Genomic DNA, 16,975 nt, shown 5'->3' on the forward strand with positions numbered 1-16,975 from the left:
TTCGCCTTGCGACCGATCAACTCGGAATGAGGGCCATAATACACTTCTTCTTTCCCGCCATTCAGTATGCGATTCGTGATAAATGGGCCCTGTGTCCTTAACAGGTTCATCGATGGAAGTCGAGTGGTGCATTATCGTATACACACACCCACGACAGGGGCAGATGTATTAAGCCTGGAGAAGTGATAAAGCAGTGGTAAGTGCAAGGTGATAACACACCAGCCAATCAGCTCCAATATGTAAATTAACAGTTAGGAGCTGATTGGCTGGTGCATTATCACCTTGCACTTATCACTGCTTTATCCCTTCTCCAGACTTGGAGGGTCATTCCGAGTTGATCGTAGCTGTGCTAAATTTAGCACAGCTACGATCATCTTCCCTGACATGCGGGGGGACGCCCAGAACAGTGTTGGTCCACCCCGCATGTCAGTCTTCCCCCCCCTCTCTCCCCGCACAAATCCAGAAGCATCGCACAGCGGCGATGCTTTTGTATTTGTGGAGTAACTCCCGGCCAGCGCAGCTCCAGGAGTTAATCGTCACTGCCATGGCCACAGCGGCTGCGTGAGACGTCACACAGCCGCCGCGGCCCGCCTCCCCCTAACGTTCCGGCCATGCCTGCGTTGGCCGGACCGCGCCCCCTAAACGACGGCTTAACGCCGCCGTCCAACCCCCTCCCACCCTGCGACAGCTTCTGCCTGTCAATGAGGCAGAGGCGATCGCTACTGAATGACAGCCTTCAGCCGTCCGGCATGCGCCAGCGCACTGCGGTGCCAGCGCAATTCCGACCCGATCGCTGCGATAAACTGCAGCGAGCGATCGGGTCGGAATGACCCCCTTAGTACATCTGAAATGTAAGTTATATAATATCAGCCTTTAGTAAAACGTTGCCAGTTGTGTGGCGGGTGTCCGTGGATTTATATTCTACACGCAGAGGGATTGTTACATAAGAACAACCTGCGTCGCAGCAATCGGCAACATTGGACACAAACAGAAATAACAACATAAATCAGATTTTTTTTCAACTTGAATTGTTTTATTTGCAAAAAAAAAGAGAAATCCACACATTTCAGAAATATCATGGACAAGTCTGGATATAATAAATAAACTATCTGTAAACAGCTGCTTTCCCTGCGCTTTATAATAATTTAATTAGACCTCTCTATGTAGATTTATTTATATACCTGTATATTACATTATTTACATTTAGCTGCAATAGTTCCTGATCACCTGCCGATATGCACTTTAATTGAAAGAAAAAACCTGCAACGCAGCAGATCTGATGGTGGAAAGTTTTTTGTTGTGTTGTTTTTATAAAGGTGTTGCGAGCGACCTCAGATTTTGCCATTCTCCTCTGCACACAATTGGTTACAAAGTTGTTGCACGACCATAGGCGCGCTTAGGCTGCTGTATTGTGTGGACTTAAGCAGTATCTGTTACCTGGGATCCACTTGATACCACCGAGGCATGAGGCACCATGAGGCACCCATGCCTCAGCCATATCAGTAGTGGATTGAGAGGCCGGGAGTAAATCAGTGCACTTCTGATGGTTGAAGGAATGGGAATCTCTTCCACACTGGAGGTATGGGAGGGGGCAGATGAATTAGTTGTTATTACAGGAGTACTATAGAAGGCAGGGCAGAACGAGACAATGTAAGTATATCGTTCTCCCATCTAGTGCAAATAACACTCCTACACTGACCGTAATAAACCCACAACCCACCAACATGACTTTCTAAAGACCCTGGTTTGTTACAGCTGTCACTGCATGCATGAGATAAGCGGTGCAAGCTCAGGTGCGGTCTGAGGACGCAGCAGGTGGGTGAGCCCTTTAATGAGTCATTGTCCAGCACCAGTGCATCCTGGGATGGAGCCATGGGAGGCTACACGTCCATAGACAACTGACCAAGGGGAGGCCAGTGAGTGCTGAGCACAGCAAACTACAGATGAATGCGGCCAGGCACGTGGCACCGCCTGTGCCAGCAGGATGCTCTGAAAGGATTGCATAAAAGTCTGAATTCCACCCGGCCCGTGTCCTGTAATGAGACAAACGTGCAAGGACGGGACAATGGAACTGCTACAGCAGGATAACACCGTGCCATCGCTGGAGATACATCGGTGTCTCGGCTGCTGAGGTGACCCCAGGACACGGGTGGAACCAATTGCAGCACCTTGGTAAGTTTATATGCCGTCCCCAAAGCCTCTTCGAAATAAGGGGAGGGTGCCTTCATGAAAAGTCTACTCATTGTCCATTTGTCTCCCTTAAAAGCATTCAAGTCCATCTCTCTGTCTGGTCCATCAGGAAGGGGCTTTAAATCTTAGCACCAAATCAGTCCAAAATGGTCCACTAAGAGCCGCAGAGCCTCTAGCTCGTCCCAGCCTTCTGGGACTGGACGTTGCGTGCCAAACCAAGCAGTCTGTTGCTGGTTGTAAAGTCCAACTGGCTAGCATGTAGCCTGGTAGACATCAGAGCTTACACTCTTCCCATCACTCCGTCCTCCTCCTCCCAAAGACGGCAGACATGCTCCTCACGATACCCTTGATGCCGGTGTTTTTCTTGCTGGAACTCCTGTTCTCCCGCACCGTCTCCAGCAGTTGGTGGAAGACCACCAGGGAACCGTGGTAGGTCTCCGCCGCTGAAATCTCAAAGAAACCGCAGCCGGAGGAGATGGCCAGAAGGCGTCCCTCTTCGCTGGAGACCTCCCGCCGATGCTGGAGGTCCCTCTTGTTCCCCACAATGATGATGGGCACCAAGACCTGGCGTTTCTTCACCTGCAGGATCCGCTGGAGCTGCTGGTGCACCACGCTGAAGCTGTTGCGGTCACAAATGCTGTAGACCAGGATGAAACCATCAGCCCATCGCAGCTGGTCTTCACTGACGCAAGTCTGCAGGTTGGGGTTCTGTCGACACAGAAGCAAAAAGACATTTAGTTTGCTGAAAAGGTTTTGTCATGCAAGAACGTTCTTCTGCCTATAACTCGCTAGCTGTACTTTATTTTGTGCTATTGACTGTAAAAGGGCAGATATGCAGGAGCTAATCGCAGCCAAACGGCTCTTTCATGTTAAACTTGCACTACATTAATCAGTGCTGAGCGCCGAGTGCTCTATCAGTACGTAGCCCTGAGCAACCAAATGCAAGTAAGATACAGATGGTAAAGGCTAATTAAACAGTCTGACATTCTAATTAAATAATCTGATGACAAAGTGCAAAAAGCAGAACAATGTAGACTAGTGGCAATAGTTTCGGTTTGGACACAGATTCATTTTCATTGCTATATCTCTTAGATGTGGCACGATAGAGAAGAGAGACCTCACACTGACTTTAAAGCAACAAGCATTTGTCCACTAAAAGGTGTCACTACCTGCAGTAGAACACAAACCCTACAGCAGCAGCGACCAAACAGAACTCTGATAAAAGACGTACCTGAGGGCAAACAGAATCCCAGATGCTGAAGAATGTCTCTCTACCATCAACCATGACGTTGTGCGTGTAGATGGACTCTGTAACATAGGCAGAGGGGAGATAAGGGTTAGAAAAGCAGAGGCGACAGCAACGCAACTCAGACGTCAAGCGAAAGGGCTGAGAATGAATCCCCTTCTTGGAAATGACAGGTGATGAAATAACAGATGTATATAATGGATGATGTTTTATAATATAATAATAATTACCTGTGCCCACATATTCTCCGATGAACCTTCGGGTCAAAAACCGGACAGTAAGCGCTGCAGAGGAAAATAAGAAGAGGATAAGTCACATAGCACGCCAAATACATACATCTCTCTCTCTCTATATATATATATATATATACATACAGTATATATAACAATCTACTGACATGTAGGAGACAAATCATTTATATCCTGAAACTAATTGCTTTATCAATGTGCCATAATATGATGATCAATGAGGCAATGGAAGTAATAGTATCATTATCAACTTTTCTTTAACAAATCTCTATTCCTAATATCATTTTATGCTACTTAAGGGCACATCGTCATCAAATAAAAATGTACAAAATTTGACAGAAGAGCTGACAATCTAGCACATTGGCTCTGATAGGTAATTTGGATAGCAGACGCCCGGCGCAGTAAGTAAACGTACCGGATTTGCCCACGTTTTCCGCTCCTAACACCAACACGTTGGCTTCCACCTTCTGCAGCTGCTGGCCGATCTCATTCATCTTGGTGTGCTGCTGTTGGCTGGAGGAGATTTGTACAACCATTTGTAATCCTGTTTCTGGCCTGAGCTGTGACGGTGGCTGAGATGTGAGTTCTAGGACGGCTTGCGGCTCCCTTTATACTAGAGGAGGCGGGCAGGGGTGGGTGAGTGGCAGTGCCAGCAGCCAGTCACGGGAGACCTCTTGGGGTCTGCTGTTTACAAGTGCCACAGCTATGCCCGGCAGGGGGGCCTGTCATGTGTATCTCAGACTTATCCCAGTGCAGGGAGAAATCAATCCACAGTTTTGCTGGAGAGAAAATCTTTTACCAAAACAACAGACGCAGCGGGGAGAGGAGCAAAGTGTTGTTGTTATTATTAGCAGTACATAGCGTGCTGGCCGCATTACGCAGAAGGTGCCCAGACATTGTATTTATTAACGCTTAATTATTCATGAACAGATATTTATATATCGCCTGCATACTCCGTCGCACTTTACCAACGGGATTCATAGACAAATGCAACCTAAAACCAAACACAATGGCCTCCCTAGACCTAAGAGCTTACTATCAAACCAGGTTTCTACGTTCGACGTAAAATGTCGGGCTTGATCAATTGAAATAAACAGAGAAGGTTGGCCGGTACTTCTGTTCCCTAATATTCATGGAAATACAGCCTATCCCTTCATCAGGAGCCACCGTGTGGCAAAATATTGGTCCTGTAATGCCTCGTGCCTCGCTCAAGTCACTGGTGAGGCACGAGGCAAGCAAACCCAGAAATGAGTGACGCAGTTAGCAATATCATATGTCTGCCACTGCCCCAGCAAAAGAGCTTGGGTTTGAGCACAATGCCCAGTGCTATAGGTGTGCCCAGGTCCAAACCCAGAAATCCAGTGATTGCATTATAACTATCATTACTCTTCACTTTCCCACAATTGCACGTTAATAAATAGGCCACAAAAAATATATATACACTGCTCAAAAAAATAAAGGGAACACTTAAATAACACATCCTAGATCTGAATGAATGAAATATTCTTATTAAATACTTTGTCCTTTACATAGGTGAATGTGCTGACAACAAAATCACACAAAAATTATCAATGGAAATCAAATTTATTAACCCATGGAGGTCTGGATTTGGAGTCACCCTCAAAATTAAAGTGGAAAAACACACTACATGCTGATCCAACTTTGATGTAATGTCCTTAAAACAAGTCAAAATGAGGCTCAGTAGTGTGTGTGGCCTCCACGTGCCTGTATGACCTCCCTACAACGCCTGGGCATGCTCCTGATGGGTGTAGTACGGCTGACCGCCGGTCTCCTGACCGCCGGTCAGCTTACCGACGCTGGGATCCCGGCAGCATACCGACGCCGGGATCCCGGCGGGGAGGGGCGAGTGCAGCAAGCTGACATGCTGGGGGGACGCCCAGCACAGGGATAGTCCACCCCGCATGTCAGGCCCTGTCCCCCCCTTCCCCCACACAGGTACGCACTCCGCAAAGTAATTCAGACTGCGATCGCTGCCGCTGCGCCTGAATTACCCCCCCCCCCCCCCCAGGCGCGGCTAACTCTTACTGAAAGCAACAAGCTTGTCTGAAAAGTTATACAGCCTAATCACAATTTTTTTATATTAAATGGGAATATATTCCGCAGGTTGTTGCATCACTGACTTCTCTAGTGATCTGCAGAACATTGCTCTACCCCATTCACCTCCTGACATGTACATACTAGGAATATACTCTGCAGATTATTGCATCACTGACTTCTCTAGTGATCTGCAGAACATTGCTCTACCCCATTCACCTCCTGACATGTACATACTAGGAATATATTCTGCAGATTATTGCATCACTGACTTCTCTAGTGATCTGCAGAACATTGCTCTACCCCATTCACCTCCTGACATGTACATACTAGGAATATATTCTGCAGATTATTGCATCACTGACTTCTCTAGTGATCTGCAGAACATTGCTCTACCCCATTCACCTCCTGACATGTACATACTAGGAATATATTCTGCAGATTATTGCATCACTGACTTCTCTAGTGATCTGCAGAACATTGCTCTACCCCATTCACCTCCTGACATGTACATACTAGGAATATATTCTGCAGATTATTGCATCACTGACTTCTCTAGTGATCTGCAGAACATTGCTCTACCCCATTCACCTCCTGACATGTACATACTAGGAATATATTCTGCAGATTATTGCATCACTGACTTCTCTAGTGATCTGCAGAATATTGCTCTGTCCCATCCAACTCTTGACTGGTACATTGTGGCATATTCTGCAGATTATTGCATCACTGACCTCTCTAGTGATCTGCAGAACATTGGGGGTCATTCCGACCCATTCGCACGCTGCCGTTTGTCGCGGCGGCCGCAATGTGCACGCGCGTCGTTGCCTAGTAACAGCCATCGCTGGGCAATGACCAGAAAAACGAAGAAAGCGATCGCTAGCGCGATCGCAAGAAGATTGACAGCAGGAAAGCGTTCCGGGGCGGCAACTCTCTCCATTTTCTGGGAGTGGTGAGTCCACAGCAGGTGTGTCCAGGCGTTTGGAGGGCGGCTGTCTGACCTCAATTCCGGGACCTGCAACGCTGGATCGATCGCACAGGGTAAGTAACTATTAACCCAGGTCTAGTTCTACACAAAACTTTTTTGCATAGCAGGAGTGCACAAGCGTTCACAGCCCTGCTATGCAAAAAAGCCCTCCCCCATAGGCGGCGTCTAGTTGATCGCACGGGCAGCAAAAAGTAGCTACATGCGATCAGCTTGGAATGACCCCCAGTGCTCTGTCCCAACCACCTCCTGATGTGTTCATACTAGTGTTATATTCTGCAGATTATTACATTACTGACCTCTCTAGTGATCTGCAGAACATTGCTCCGTCCCATCTACCCCCTGACAGGTACATAGTGATATATCCTGCAGATTATTACATTACTGACCTCTATAGTGACCTGCAGAACATTGCTCCGTCCCATCTACCCCCTCACAGGTACATAGTGATATATCCTGCAGATTATTACATTACTGACCTCTCTAGTGATCTGCAGAACATTGCTCTGTCCCATCTACCCCCTGACAGGTACATAGTGATATATTCTGCAGATTATTACATTACTGGCCTCTCTAGTGATCTGCAGAGCATTGCTCCGTCCCATCTACCCCCTGACAGGTACATAGTGATATATTCTGCAGATTATTACATTACTGACCTCTCTAGTGATCTGCAGAGCATTGCTCCGTCCCATCTACCCCCTGACAGGTACATACTTAGTGATATATTCTGCAGATTATTACATTACTGACCTCTCTAGTGATTTGTAGAACATTGCTCTGTCCCAACCACCTCCTGATGTGTTCATACTAGTGTTATATTCTGCAGATTATTGCATTACTGGCCTCTCTAGTGATCTGCAGAACATTGCTCTGTCCCAACCACCTCCTGATGTGTTCATACTAGTGTTATATTCTGCAGATTATTGCATTACTGGCCTCTCTAGTGATCTGCAGAACATTGCTCTGTCCCAACCACCTCCTGATGTGTTCATACTAGTGTTATATTCTGCAGATTATTGCATTACTGGCCTCTCTAGTGATCTGCAGAACATTGCTCTGTCCCAACCACCTCCTGATGTGTTCATACTAGTGTTATATTCTGCAGATTATTACATTACTGACCTCTATAGTGACCTGCAGAACATTGCTCCGTCCCATCTACCCCCTCACAGGTACATAGTGATATATCCTGCAGATTATTACATTACTGACCTCTCTAGTGATCTGCAGAACATTGCTCTGTCCCATCTACCCCCTGACAGGTACATAGTGTTATATTCTGCAGATTATTACATTACTGGCCTCTCTAGTGATCTGCAGAGCATTGCTCCGTCCCATCTACCCCCTGACAGGTACATAGTGATATATCCTGCAGATTATTACATTACTGACCTCTCTAGTGATCTGCAGAGCATTGCTCTGTCCCATCTACCCCCTGACAGCTACATAGTGATATATCCTGCAGATTATTACATTACTGACCTCTCTAGTGATTTGTAGAACATTGCTCTGTCCCAACCACCTCCTGATGTGTTCATACTAGTGTTATATTCTGCAGATTATTACATTACTGACCTCTATAGTGACCTGCAGAACATTGCTCCGTCCCATCTACCCCCTCACAGGTACATAGTGATATATCCTGCAGATTATTACATTACTGACCTCTCTAGTGATCTGCAGAACATTGCTCTGTCCCATCTACCCCCTGACAGGTACATAGTGATATATTCTGCAGATTATTACATTACTGACCTCTCTAGTGATTTGTAGAACATTGCTCTGTCCCAACCACCTCCTGATGTGTTCATACTAGTGTTATATTCTGCAGATTATTGCATTACTGGCCTCTCTAGTGATCTGCAGAACATTGCTCTGTCCCAACCACCTCCTGATGTGTTCATACTAGTGTTATATTCTGCAGATTATTGCATTACTGGCCTCTCTAGTGATCTGCAGAACATTGCTCTGTCCCAACCACCTCCTGATGTGTTCATACTAGTGTTATATTCTGCAGATTATTGCATTACTGGCCTCTCTAGTGATCTGCAGAACATTGCTCTGTCCCAACCACCTCCTGATGTGTTCATACTAGTGTTATATTCTGCAGATTATTACATTACTGACCTCTCTAGTGATTTGTAGAACATTGCTCCGTCCCATCTACCCCCTGACAGGTACATAGTGATATATTCTGCAGATTATTACATTACAGACCTCTATAGTGACCTGCAGAACATTGCTCCGTCCCATCTACCCCCTCACAGGTGCATAGTGATATATTCTGCAGATTATTACATTGCTGACATCTCTAGTGACCTGCAGAACATTGCTCTGTCCCATCTACCCCCTGAAAGCTACATAGTGATATATTCTGCAGATTATTACATTACTGACCTCACTAGTGATCTGCAGAACATTGCTCTGTCCCATCTACCCCCTGACAGGTACATAGTGATATATTCTGCAGATCATTACATTACTGACCTCTCTAGTGATCTACAGAACATTGCTCTATCCCTCCTACCCCCTGATAGGTACATAGTGATATATCCTGCAGATTATTACATTACTGACCTCTCTAGTGATCTGCAGAACATTGCTATGTCCCATCTACCCCCTGACAGGTACATAGTGATATATCCTGCAGATTATTACATTACTGACCTCTCTAGTGATCTGCAGAACATTGCTCTGTCCCATCTACCCCCTGACAGATACACAGTGATATATCCTGCAGATCATTACATTACTGACCTCTCTAGTGATCTGCAGAACATTGCTCTATCCCTCCTACCCCCTGATAGGTGCATAGTGATATATCCTGCAGATTATTACATTACTGACCTCTCTAGTGATCTGCAGAACATTGCTCTGTTCCATCTACCCCCTGACAGCTACATAGTGATATATCCTGCAGATTATTACATTACTGACCCCTCTAGTGATCTGCAGAACATTGCTCTGTCCCATCTACCCCCTGACAGGTACATAGTGATATATCCTGCAGATTATTACATTACTGGCCTCTCTGGTGATCTGCAGAACATTGCTCTGTCCCATCTACCCCCTGACAGGTACATAGTGATATATCCTGCAGATTATTACATTACTGGCCTCTCTAGTGATCTGCAGAACATTGCTCTGTCCCATCTACCCCCTGACAGGTACATAGTGATATATCCTGCAGATTATTACATTACTGGCCTCTCTAGTGATCTGCAGAACATTGCTCTGTCCCATCTACCACCTGAAAGCTACATAGTGATATATCCTGCAGATTATTACATTACTGACCTCTCTAGTGATCTGCAGAACATTGCTCTGTCCCATCTACCCCCTGACAGCTACATAGTGATATATCCTGCAGATTATTACATTACTGACCTCTCTAGTGATCTGCAGAACATTGCTCTGTCCCATCTACCCCCTGACAGCTACATAGTGATATATCCTGCAGATTATTACATTACTGACCTCTCTAGTGATCTGCAGAACATTGCTCTGTCCCATCTACCCCCTGACAGGTACATAGTGATATATCCTGCAGATTATTACATTACTGGCCTCTCTAGTGATCTGCAGAACATTGCTCTGTCCCATCTACCACCTGAAAGCTACATAGTGATATATCCTGCAGATTATTACATTACTGACCTCTCTAGTGATCTGCAGAACATTGCTCTGTCCCATCTACCCCCTGACAGCTACATAGTGATATATCCTGCAGATTATTACATTACTGACCTCTCTAGTGATCTGCAGAACATTGCTCTGTCCCATCTACCCCCTGACAGCTACATAGTGATATATCCTGCAGATTATTACATTACTGACCTCTCTAGTGATCTGCAGAACATTGCTCTGTCCCATCTACCCCCTGACAGGTACATAGTGATATATCCTGCAGATGATTACATTACTGGCCTCTCTAGTGATCTGCAGAACATTGCAGATCACTAAGGAGTGGGTGTATTCTAGACCATTATATCTGCAGCTGACAATGTAGCGCTTGTCCTGCAGATAACAGGAACTGTCTCCATTTACCATGGAGGACAGTAATATATATATATATATATATATATATATATACACCCATGTGAGGTGCATGGACTGGACACATGAGGCATGGCGGACATATGAATATAATGATACCACAATACCAGCAGACATGCCTGTGCACTTTTGCGGTCTGTATTTCGAGGTGCATGCATCTGAAGATTATTGCGCCCTTAAATACAACGTACAGATGCGTCCGGAGCAACGTTGCGTCAGATATCATCACGTACACCCCGTCACACCCTTACATGCAACTCTAAATCCCCCAAAAGTTTTGTGCAAATATCCCCAAATACAAACCTCAGTTGCTTATGTAAAGTCTTCGCTGATGCTGCGCTCATTGATTTGCATGAAATATAGGCTACAGGGACAGGATAATGACCTGGTTTATAATCAGTACAGCAGCCAGTTTGACACCGTGACCTGATTCTACAGAATTACCGCTATTCTCAGTTGTCTGTTTAATAATTCATGGACCCCTGCAGGATTTACAAATCCCGTCTCACGTGTACTCACGTGTACTGTGCTGGGTTAGTGGAACTGCGAATTCACGTGTACATTATCTATAGAGAGGGATGTGTAAGCTCTGCGGCCAAAGAGGACGTTTGCACACTACCCCCCCACCCCCAAATAAAGGGCTGAGGAAGTCTGAGATGCATTTTACCTCACGTCTTAGAGATCGGATGGCTCCAGATGGGTCGGACCATGACAGACGTACAAGTAGCTGCGCCCGCCTGTCCGGTGAAACCCAAACATGACTTTAGAAGCGATTACGCATATAGGAAAAAATAAGTCATTTCAAAAAGTTGAGAATAACATTTGTATTGAGGAAAAATCAGCAGCAAATGTCCGGCCTTTGAATCATTCCCCCCCCCCCCCCCCCCCTTCCCAAGTCTTCAGGATTTTACCAATGTAGATAATTCCAGCCCGGGGTCTGTGATGAGTCTCGGCCTCTAATTATTCTGGATAAACAAGACGCTGTCTCCCGAAGGCTGTTCCATGAATGAATTTGTCATCTGCCGAGCAGTAATCATTTTCTGAGAACCGTCAGTGGCATGTTTACCGGATGTCGCAGACAGAGATGCTTTTCCTGGTACCAATTCCGGAATGTTCTACCGAAAGCACCGGCTTTCCTAATTGTTATTCCAAATCCTGTGTCACTCGTCAAGTAGAGTGTAAGCTCTTTGTATCAGAAGTCGCATTCACTCTAATATTTTTGGTCATATATGGCTATATCGTTGTTGGATCTATAACGGGCGCAGGGTGTGGCAAAGCACATGGGCCCCTCACAGCACACCCTGCCCCTAATGATGGGAAAATGACCCCAGAGTATACATTGAGCATGCGCTAATAAGAAGGAGGGGGCGCACACGGAGCGATAAATAAATCCAGGCCAGAGTCACCCTGGACAGCCGATTACCACCCAGGCGCCTGGCATAGAGTTTATGGCGGTGATAAAATAATATGTTACCACCGCAGCAGATTGTTGGATCAAAGAAAACATTACTGACGTGCTGTAACGAGAGAGACGCCACCGCAAAAACAGGTAACAAAGGAGTTTCAATATGTAATTGTTCCTTCATTTGCATTCATTTAAAGGCGCTCCGGCTTGAACCACTTTATTTGACATCACATTTGCAATTAGACAATTTATGTTAACCACGGTGTTTAGCTTTTTGTTTATTTTTTGACACCATGAATATAATAATTTCTGGTTTTATGGACAGAAAATATATCATTGTGCAAGTGTTTGAATAGTCTCATTTGAGACATAGGAGTATATGTACTAGTTCGCGATTTCTGTGAATCCCCACGAGTTTTACATTCTATCTACAGCAGACACAGAACTCACAACCCATAACATATACCCTGTGTTACGCTACTGACACCTAGTGGCCATTTGGTGTGATCATTATATGGGATAACGTAAGCGGTGACGTCTGCTATTCTTATATCTCGCAGTAAGGGAAGCATGTAATTCCTTATAATGTGCAAGGAGCAGTTTTATTACAAAAGAGTACAACTGTTGTGTATACGAAATGAATTACCAACAGCTTAGTATATGAATTACCATTGTGTTGTTATGTGTTAGTATAATGGCCCTCATTCCGAGTTGATTGCTAGAAGCCGTTGTTCGCAGCGCAGCGATCAGGCTAAAAATCAGCATTTCTGCGCATGCGTACGGGCCGCAGTACACACGCACGAAGTACTTTCACACAAAACTATGCAGTTTTACACAAGGGCGAGCAACGCTTTTCTGTCGCTCTGCTGATCGGTGAGTGATTGACATGAAAGGGGCGTTTCTGGGAGGTAACTGACCGTTTTCTGGGAGTGTGCTAAAAAAACGCAGGCGTGACAGGTGAAAACCCAGGCGTGCCTGGGGAAACGGGGGAGTGGCTGGCCGAACGCAGGGCGTGTATGTGACGTCAAAGCAGGAACTAAACTGACTGAAGTGATCGCAAGGTAGGAGTAGGTCTGGAGCTGCTCAGAAACGGCATGAAAATTTTCACGAGCAGTTCTGCTAACCTTTCGTTCGCACTTCTGTGGCGGCTTAGCGTGTGCACTGCTGCTAAAAGCAGCTAGCGAGTGATCAACTCGGAATGAGGGCCACTATGTAGTATTATTCTCCTATTTGTGTCATGAAGGGAGAAAAGTCAGACGGTCGTACAGCGGTGATGATTCGGGAGGGGGGATGTATGGCCAGGTATAGGGTTACTGTTTATTGAAGCATGATACAATGGTACAATTTAAATGGAAGCGTCATATCAGAGATAAAACAAATATAATTAAGTCGATGCTACAAGTGCATAGAATAATATCAGAGAAAAGAAGAATATCTATACATATAACAAAGGGTTGTGTCTGTACATAGCAATTTTTTTTTTAAAGAAATACACTTCTAGGGACTATAAGGAACTATAGAGCCCCCCCCCCTACAAAAAAAAAAACACACACACAAAAAAAAGAAAAAAGAAAAAAAAAAAAGATATTTTTTCTGTTTGTTTGTTCCGGCATCACGCAAAAGCTACTGGATGAATTTGGATGGCGTTTTTTTTAACTATTGTATAGCTTAGTGACCTAGAAAGACACTGAGGTATGTATGGTCTCTATGTGACATCAGGGAGAGGGCCAATAAAGGAAAGACCAGACACCTAACACTTGGCGTACTGAAACAAGTTAGGATTCCGATCATGCTTCTACGGAACCAAGTTATGCAATGGAACCCAGCTTAAAGTGACTGCTCTGCAAGGGAACCTAATTGAGGCAGAGCTTCTAACGGGGTGTGGCGCAGGTGAGACTGTGTTTATACCACGTGTACCCCTTACACACATCAATTTTCCTTTTCAATTCAAGCTCCTGCAGTTTCATGTAAGCGTCTGTTTCGCTATGACGATTAATAAGTCCTGGGGCAAACGCTCAGGGCTGCAGGCGTAGATCTCAGGACCAGCTGCTTCTCCCATGGGCAGCTTCACGTGGCTTGCTCACAAGTTAGTAGCCCCAAGCATCTTTTTGAAGGAAAAAATGCAAATATTGTTTACAAAGACATTTTGTAATCACTGTCTACAATATTATATATACATCAGTATTATATGGCACTGCTGTCTTTGTAAATCCAGTCCCGCTGAACAACAACAGACATCCACGTGAGCAAAGCCGCAGGCAAGTAAAAATAGGATCAGCCGCAGGATCAGGCGGCACTTTAATGCCGGGCAGCGTTGAGCGTCCTCAGGACGTTCAATGCTGCCCTGCATCCTCATCCTGACTCCCCCTGCACAGTGTGACCTCTGACTCTGAGGTCATGCTGCACATCCACCAGCCTGTCACCCGCCGCTGAGCCCGATGGTGAGACGTTCATCACACGCCGCCTCCTCCCGGCTCCCCCTGCAGTCACCGCGTCTGAATGAAGTTTCCTATCCTCCCGCCCCAGCAGTTCTGTGAGTTGATTTATGTCTGTGGGGCGGGTGGGCAGAGGCGGGGCGCAGATGACGGGCGGACACAGTAAGAAAGCCAATCCCGGGTATCCCAGGATTGACTATTTTTAAATCCCGATACCCGGGATTGAAAAAATGGCCCGGGATTGGCCACCCTAGTTGGCAGCATTTATTGTCAATTCTATTTTTTCCATCTACCTATCAATGTGGGGCAAAAGAATTTGAGCAATGGCATCCACCAGCCCAGTGGCGGGCCCAGAATAAACCGAGCGCTTTATCAAAGCTGGCTCAGGGATCAGTTCAAGTATAACAAGACAATGGGCCTAATTCAGAGCTGATCGCAGATGTGATAAATTTATCATCTCTACGATCAGTCACACAGACACGCGGGGGGATGCCCAGCACAGGGCTAGTCCGTCCCGCATGTCTGTCTCTGCTCCGCCGCACCTGAAGAGAAGCTCCCTACCAGCACAGCTCCTGCGCTCTGGCAGAGAGCTACCCGTCGCTGTCCGTGTCGCAGCGGCTGCGTTTGACGTCACGCAGACGCCGTGGCCCGCCTCCCACACGGTCCGGGCACACCTGCATTGCCCGGACTGCGCCCCCAAAACAGCGGACCAACGCAGCCACCCTCCCCCTCCCGCCCAGCGATCGCCTCTGCCTGTCAATCAGGCAGAGGTGATCGCTGGGCAGAGATGCTGATAGCATCTCTGGCATGCGCCGTTGCACTGCGGCACATGCGCAGTTCAGACCTGATCGCCCGTTGTGCGAAAACGCACAGCAGCGATCAAGTCTGAATTAGGCCCAATGTGCGCAACACAATAATAGAAGATGCCACTAGGGGGCTCTGTTATACCATAATGCAGAGGTTTCCAAATGTTTTTGAATCACGGCGCCCTAGAGCATCAGAATTGTTTTCACGGCGCCCCTAGGCCAAAAATTTCGTATTGAGAAATTTGCGAGGAAATAGTAAATTAAGCAGATTGTGTTTATATCATCCTTAGGGTCAGTTGTGTGGTGAGGGACAAGATTTGCTTCTGTTTGGCCACATAGTGTATGATTGGCAGCCACCAGCACTGGTTTTGCCTATTACATTGACCATAAATCATTTGAATTGGTCCTGGACCACCAATCCGAGGCACCCGTGCAAGTGTCCCACAGGCAGAGCCGACCATAGGCAGTGCGGCACAGGCAAACTATGCAATTGCCTAGGGCATTTGATATGCCTAGAGCACAGGTTCTCAAACTCGGTCCTCAGGACCCCACACGGTCCATGTTTTGCAGGTCACCTGTAGATTTTTTTAAATGTGACAGTTGGTGATACACAGTGCAGCTGCTGGGTGACATGGAAAACGTGAACCGTGTGGGGTCCTGAGGAGCGAGTTTGAGAACTACTGGCCTAGAGGCATCAGCAGCTTCTGCTGATTAAAATGATATGCGGCATGCCTATATTCTGTGTGTAGCATTTCGTATGCAGATACAGCCACAGTCTCACACAGTATGTAGGCATGCTGCATATCAGTTTAATCAGCAGAAGCTGCTTGTGCATCCTAGCCACATAGCAATGCAAATAAGATGCATTTTCATTTAAAAAAAAAAGGTGCCCGACGTTAGCATTGAGGCAAGAATTATGAGGACACATCTGTATCTAAGCAGAGGCAGAGGTCCCAGTGTTAGTGGCAGTGTGAGTGCTGTGTGAATGTGAGTGGGTTGGTTGTACAGTAGTGTTCAGAATATGTGTAAGGATCATTATGTGTGTCATATAAAAATGCATTAATGATGTGCAAAATATGTGTAAGGGGCACTATGTGTGTCATTATGTGTATAAGGGCATTAATAATGTGCGGCATATGTGTAACAGGGTACTACTGTATGTGTGTCATTATGTGTATAGGGGCACTAATAATGTGCAGCAAATGTGTAGGGGGCACTATGTGTGTCATTATGTGTATAAGGGCATTAATAATGTGCGGCATATGTGTTAGGGACATTATGTGTAAAAGGGCATTAATAAAGGTTGTCATAATGTGTAAGGTGCATTATGTTTATATGGACATTAATATTGTGTCTCATATGTGTAAGGGGCATTACTGTGTGGAATTGTGTATAAATGCATTACTAATGTGTAGCATTATGTGTATAAGGTGCTCTACTATGTAGCGTTGCGTATAGAAAGGGCACTACTGTGTCGTCTAATGTGAATAAAGAGCAATAGGGTGTGGTGTAATGTGAATAAGGAGCAATTCAGTGTGATGTAATG

At 45.9% G+C, this 16,975-nt stretch overlaps 1 protein-coding gene across 1 annotated transcript; it reads right to left on the reverse strand.

The window, feature by feature from the left end:
• Positions 1-1,037: 1,037 nt before the first annotated feature.
• LOC134980927 (ras-related and estrogen-regulated growth inhibitor-like protein) lies at positions 1,038-4,741 on the reverse strand. The gene is made up of 4 exons (XM_063947957.1): positions 4,100-4,741; positions 3,667-3,720; positions 3,422-3,498; positions 1,038-2,898 (listed from the first exon to the last, which is right to left on the reverse strand). The coding sequence occupies exons 1-4, from the start codon at positions 4,218-4,220 to the stop codon at positions 2,485-2,487; spliced, it is 666 nt and encodes a 221-aa protein (XP_063804027.1). The 5' UTR covers positions 4,221-4,741; the 3' UTR covers positions 1,038-2,484.
• Between the last annotated feature and the right edge of the window lie 12,234 nt (positions 4,742-16,975).

This window comes from Pseudophryne corroboree, chromosome 12 (assembly GCF_028390025.1).
Source record: "Pseudophryne corroboree isolate aPseCor3 chromosome 12, aPseCor3.hap2, whole genome shotgun sequence".
Classification (NCBI taxonomy): Eukaryota; Metazoa; Chordata; class Amphibia; order Anura; family Myobatrachidae; genus Pseudophryne; species Pseudophryne corroboree.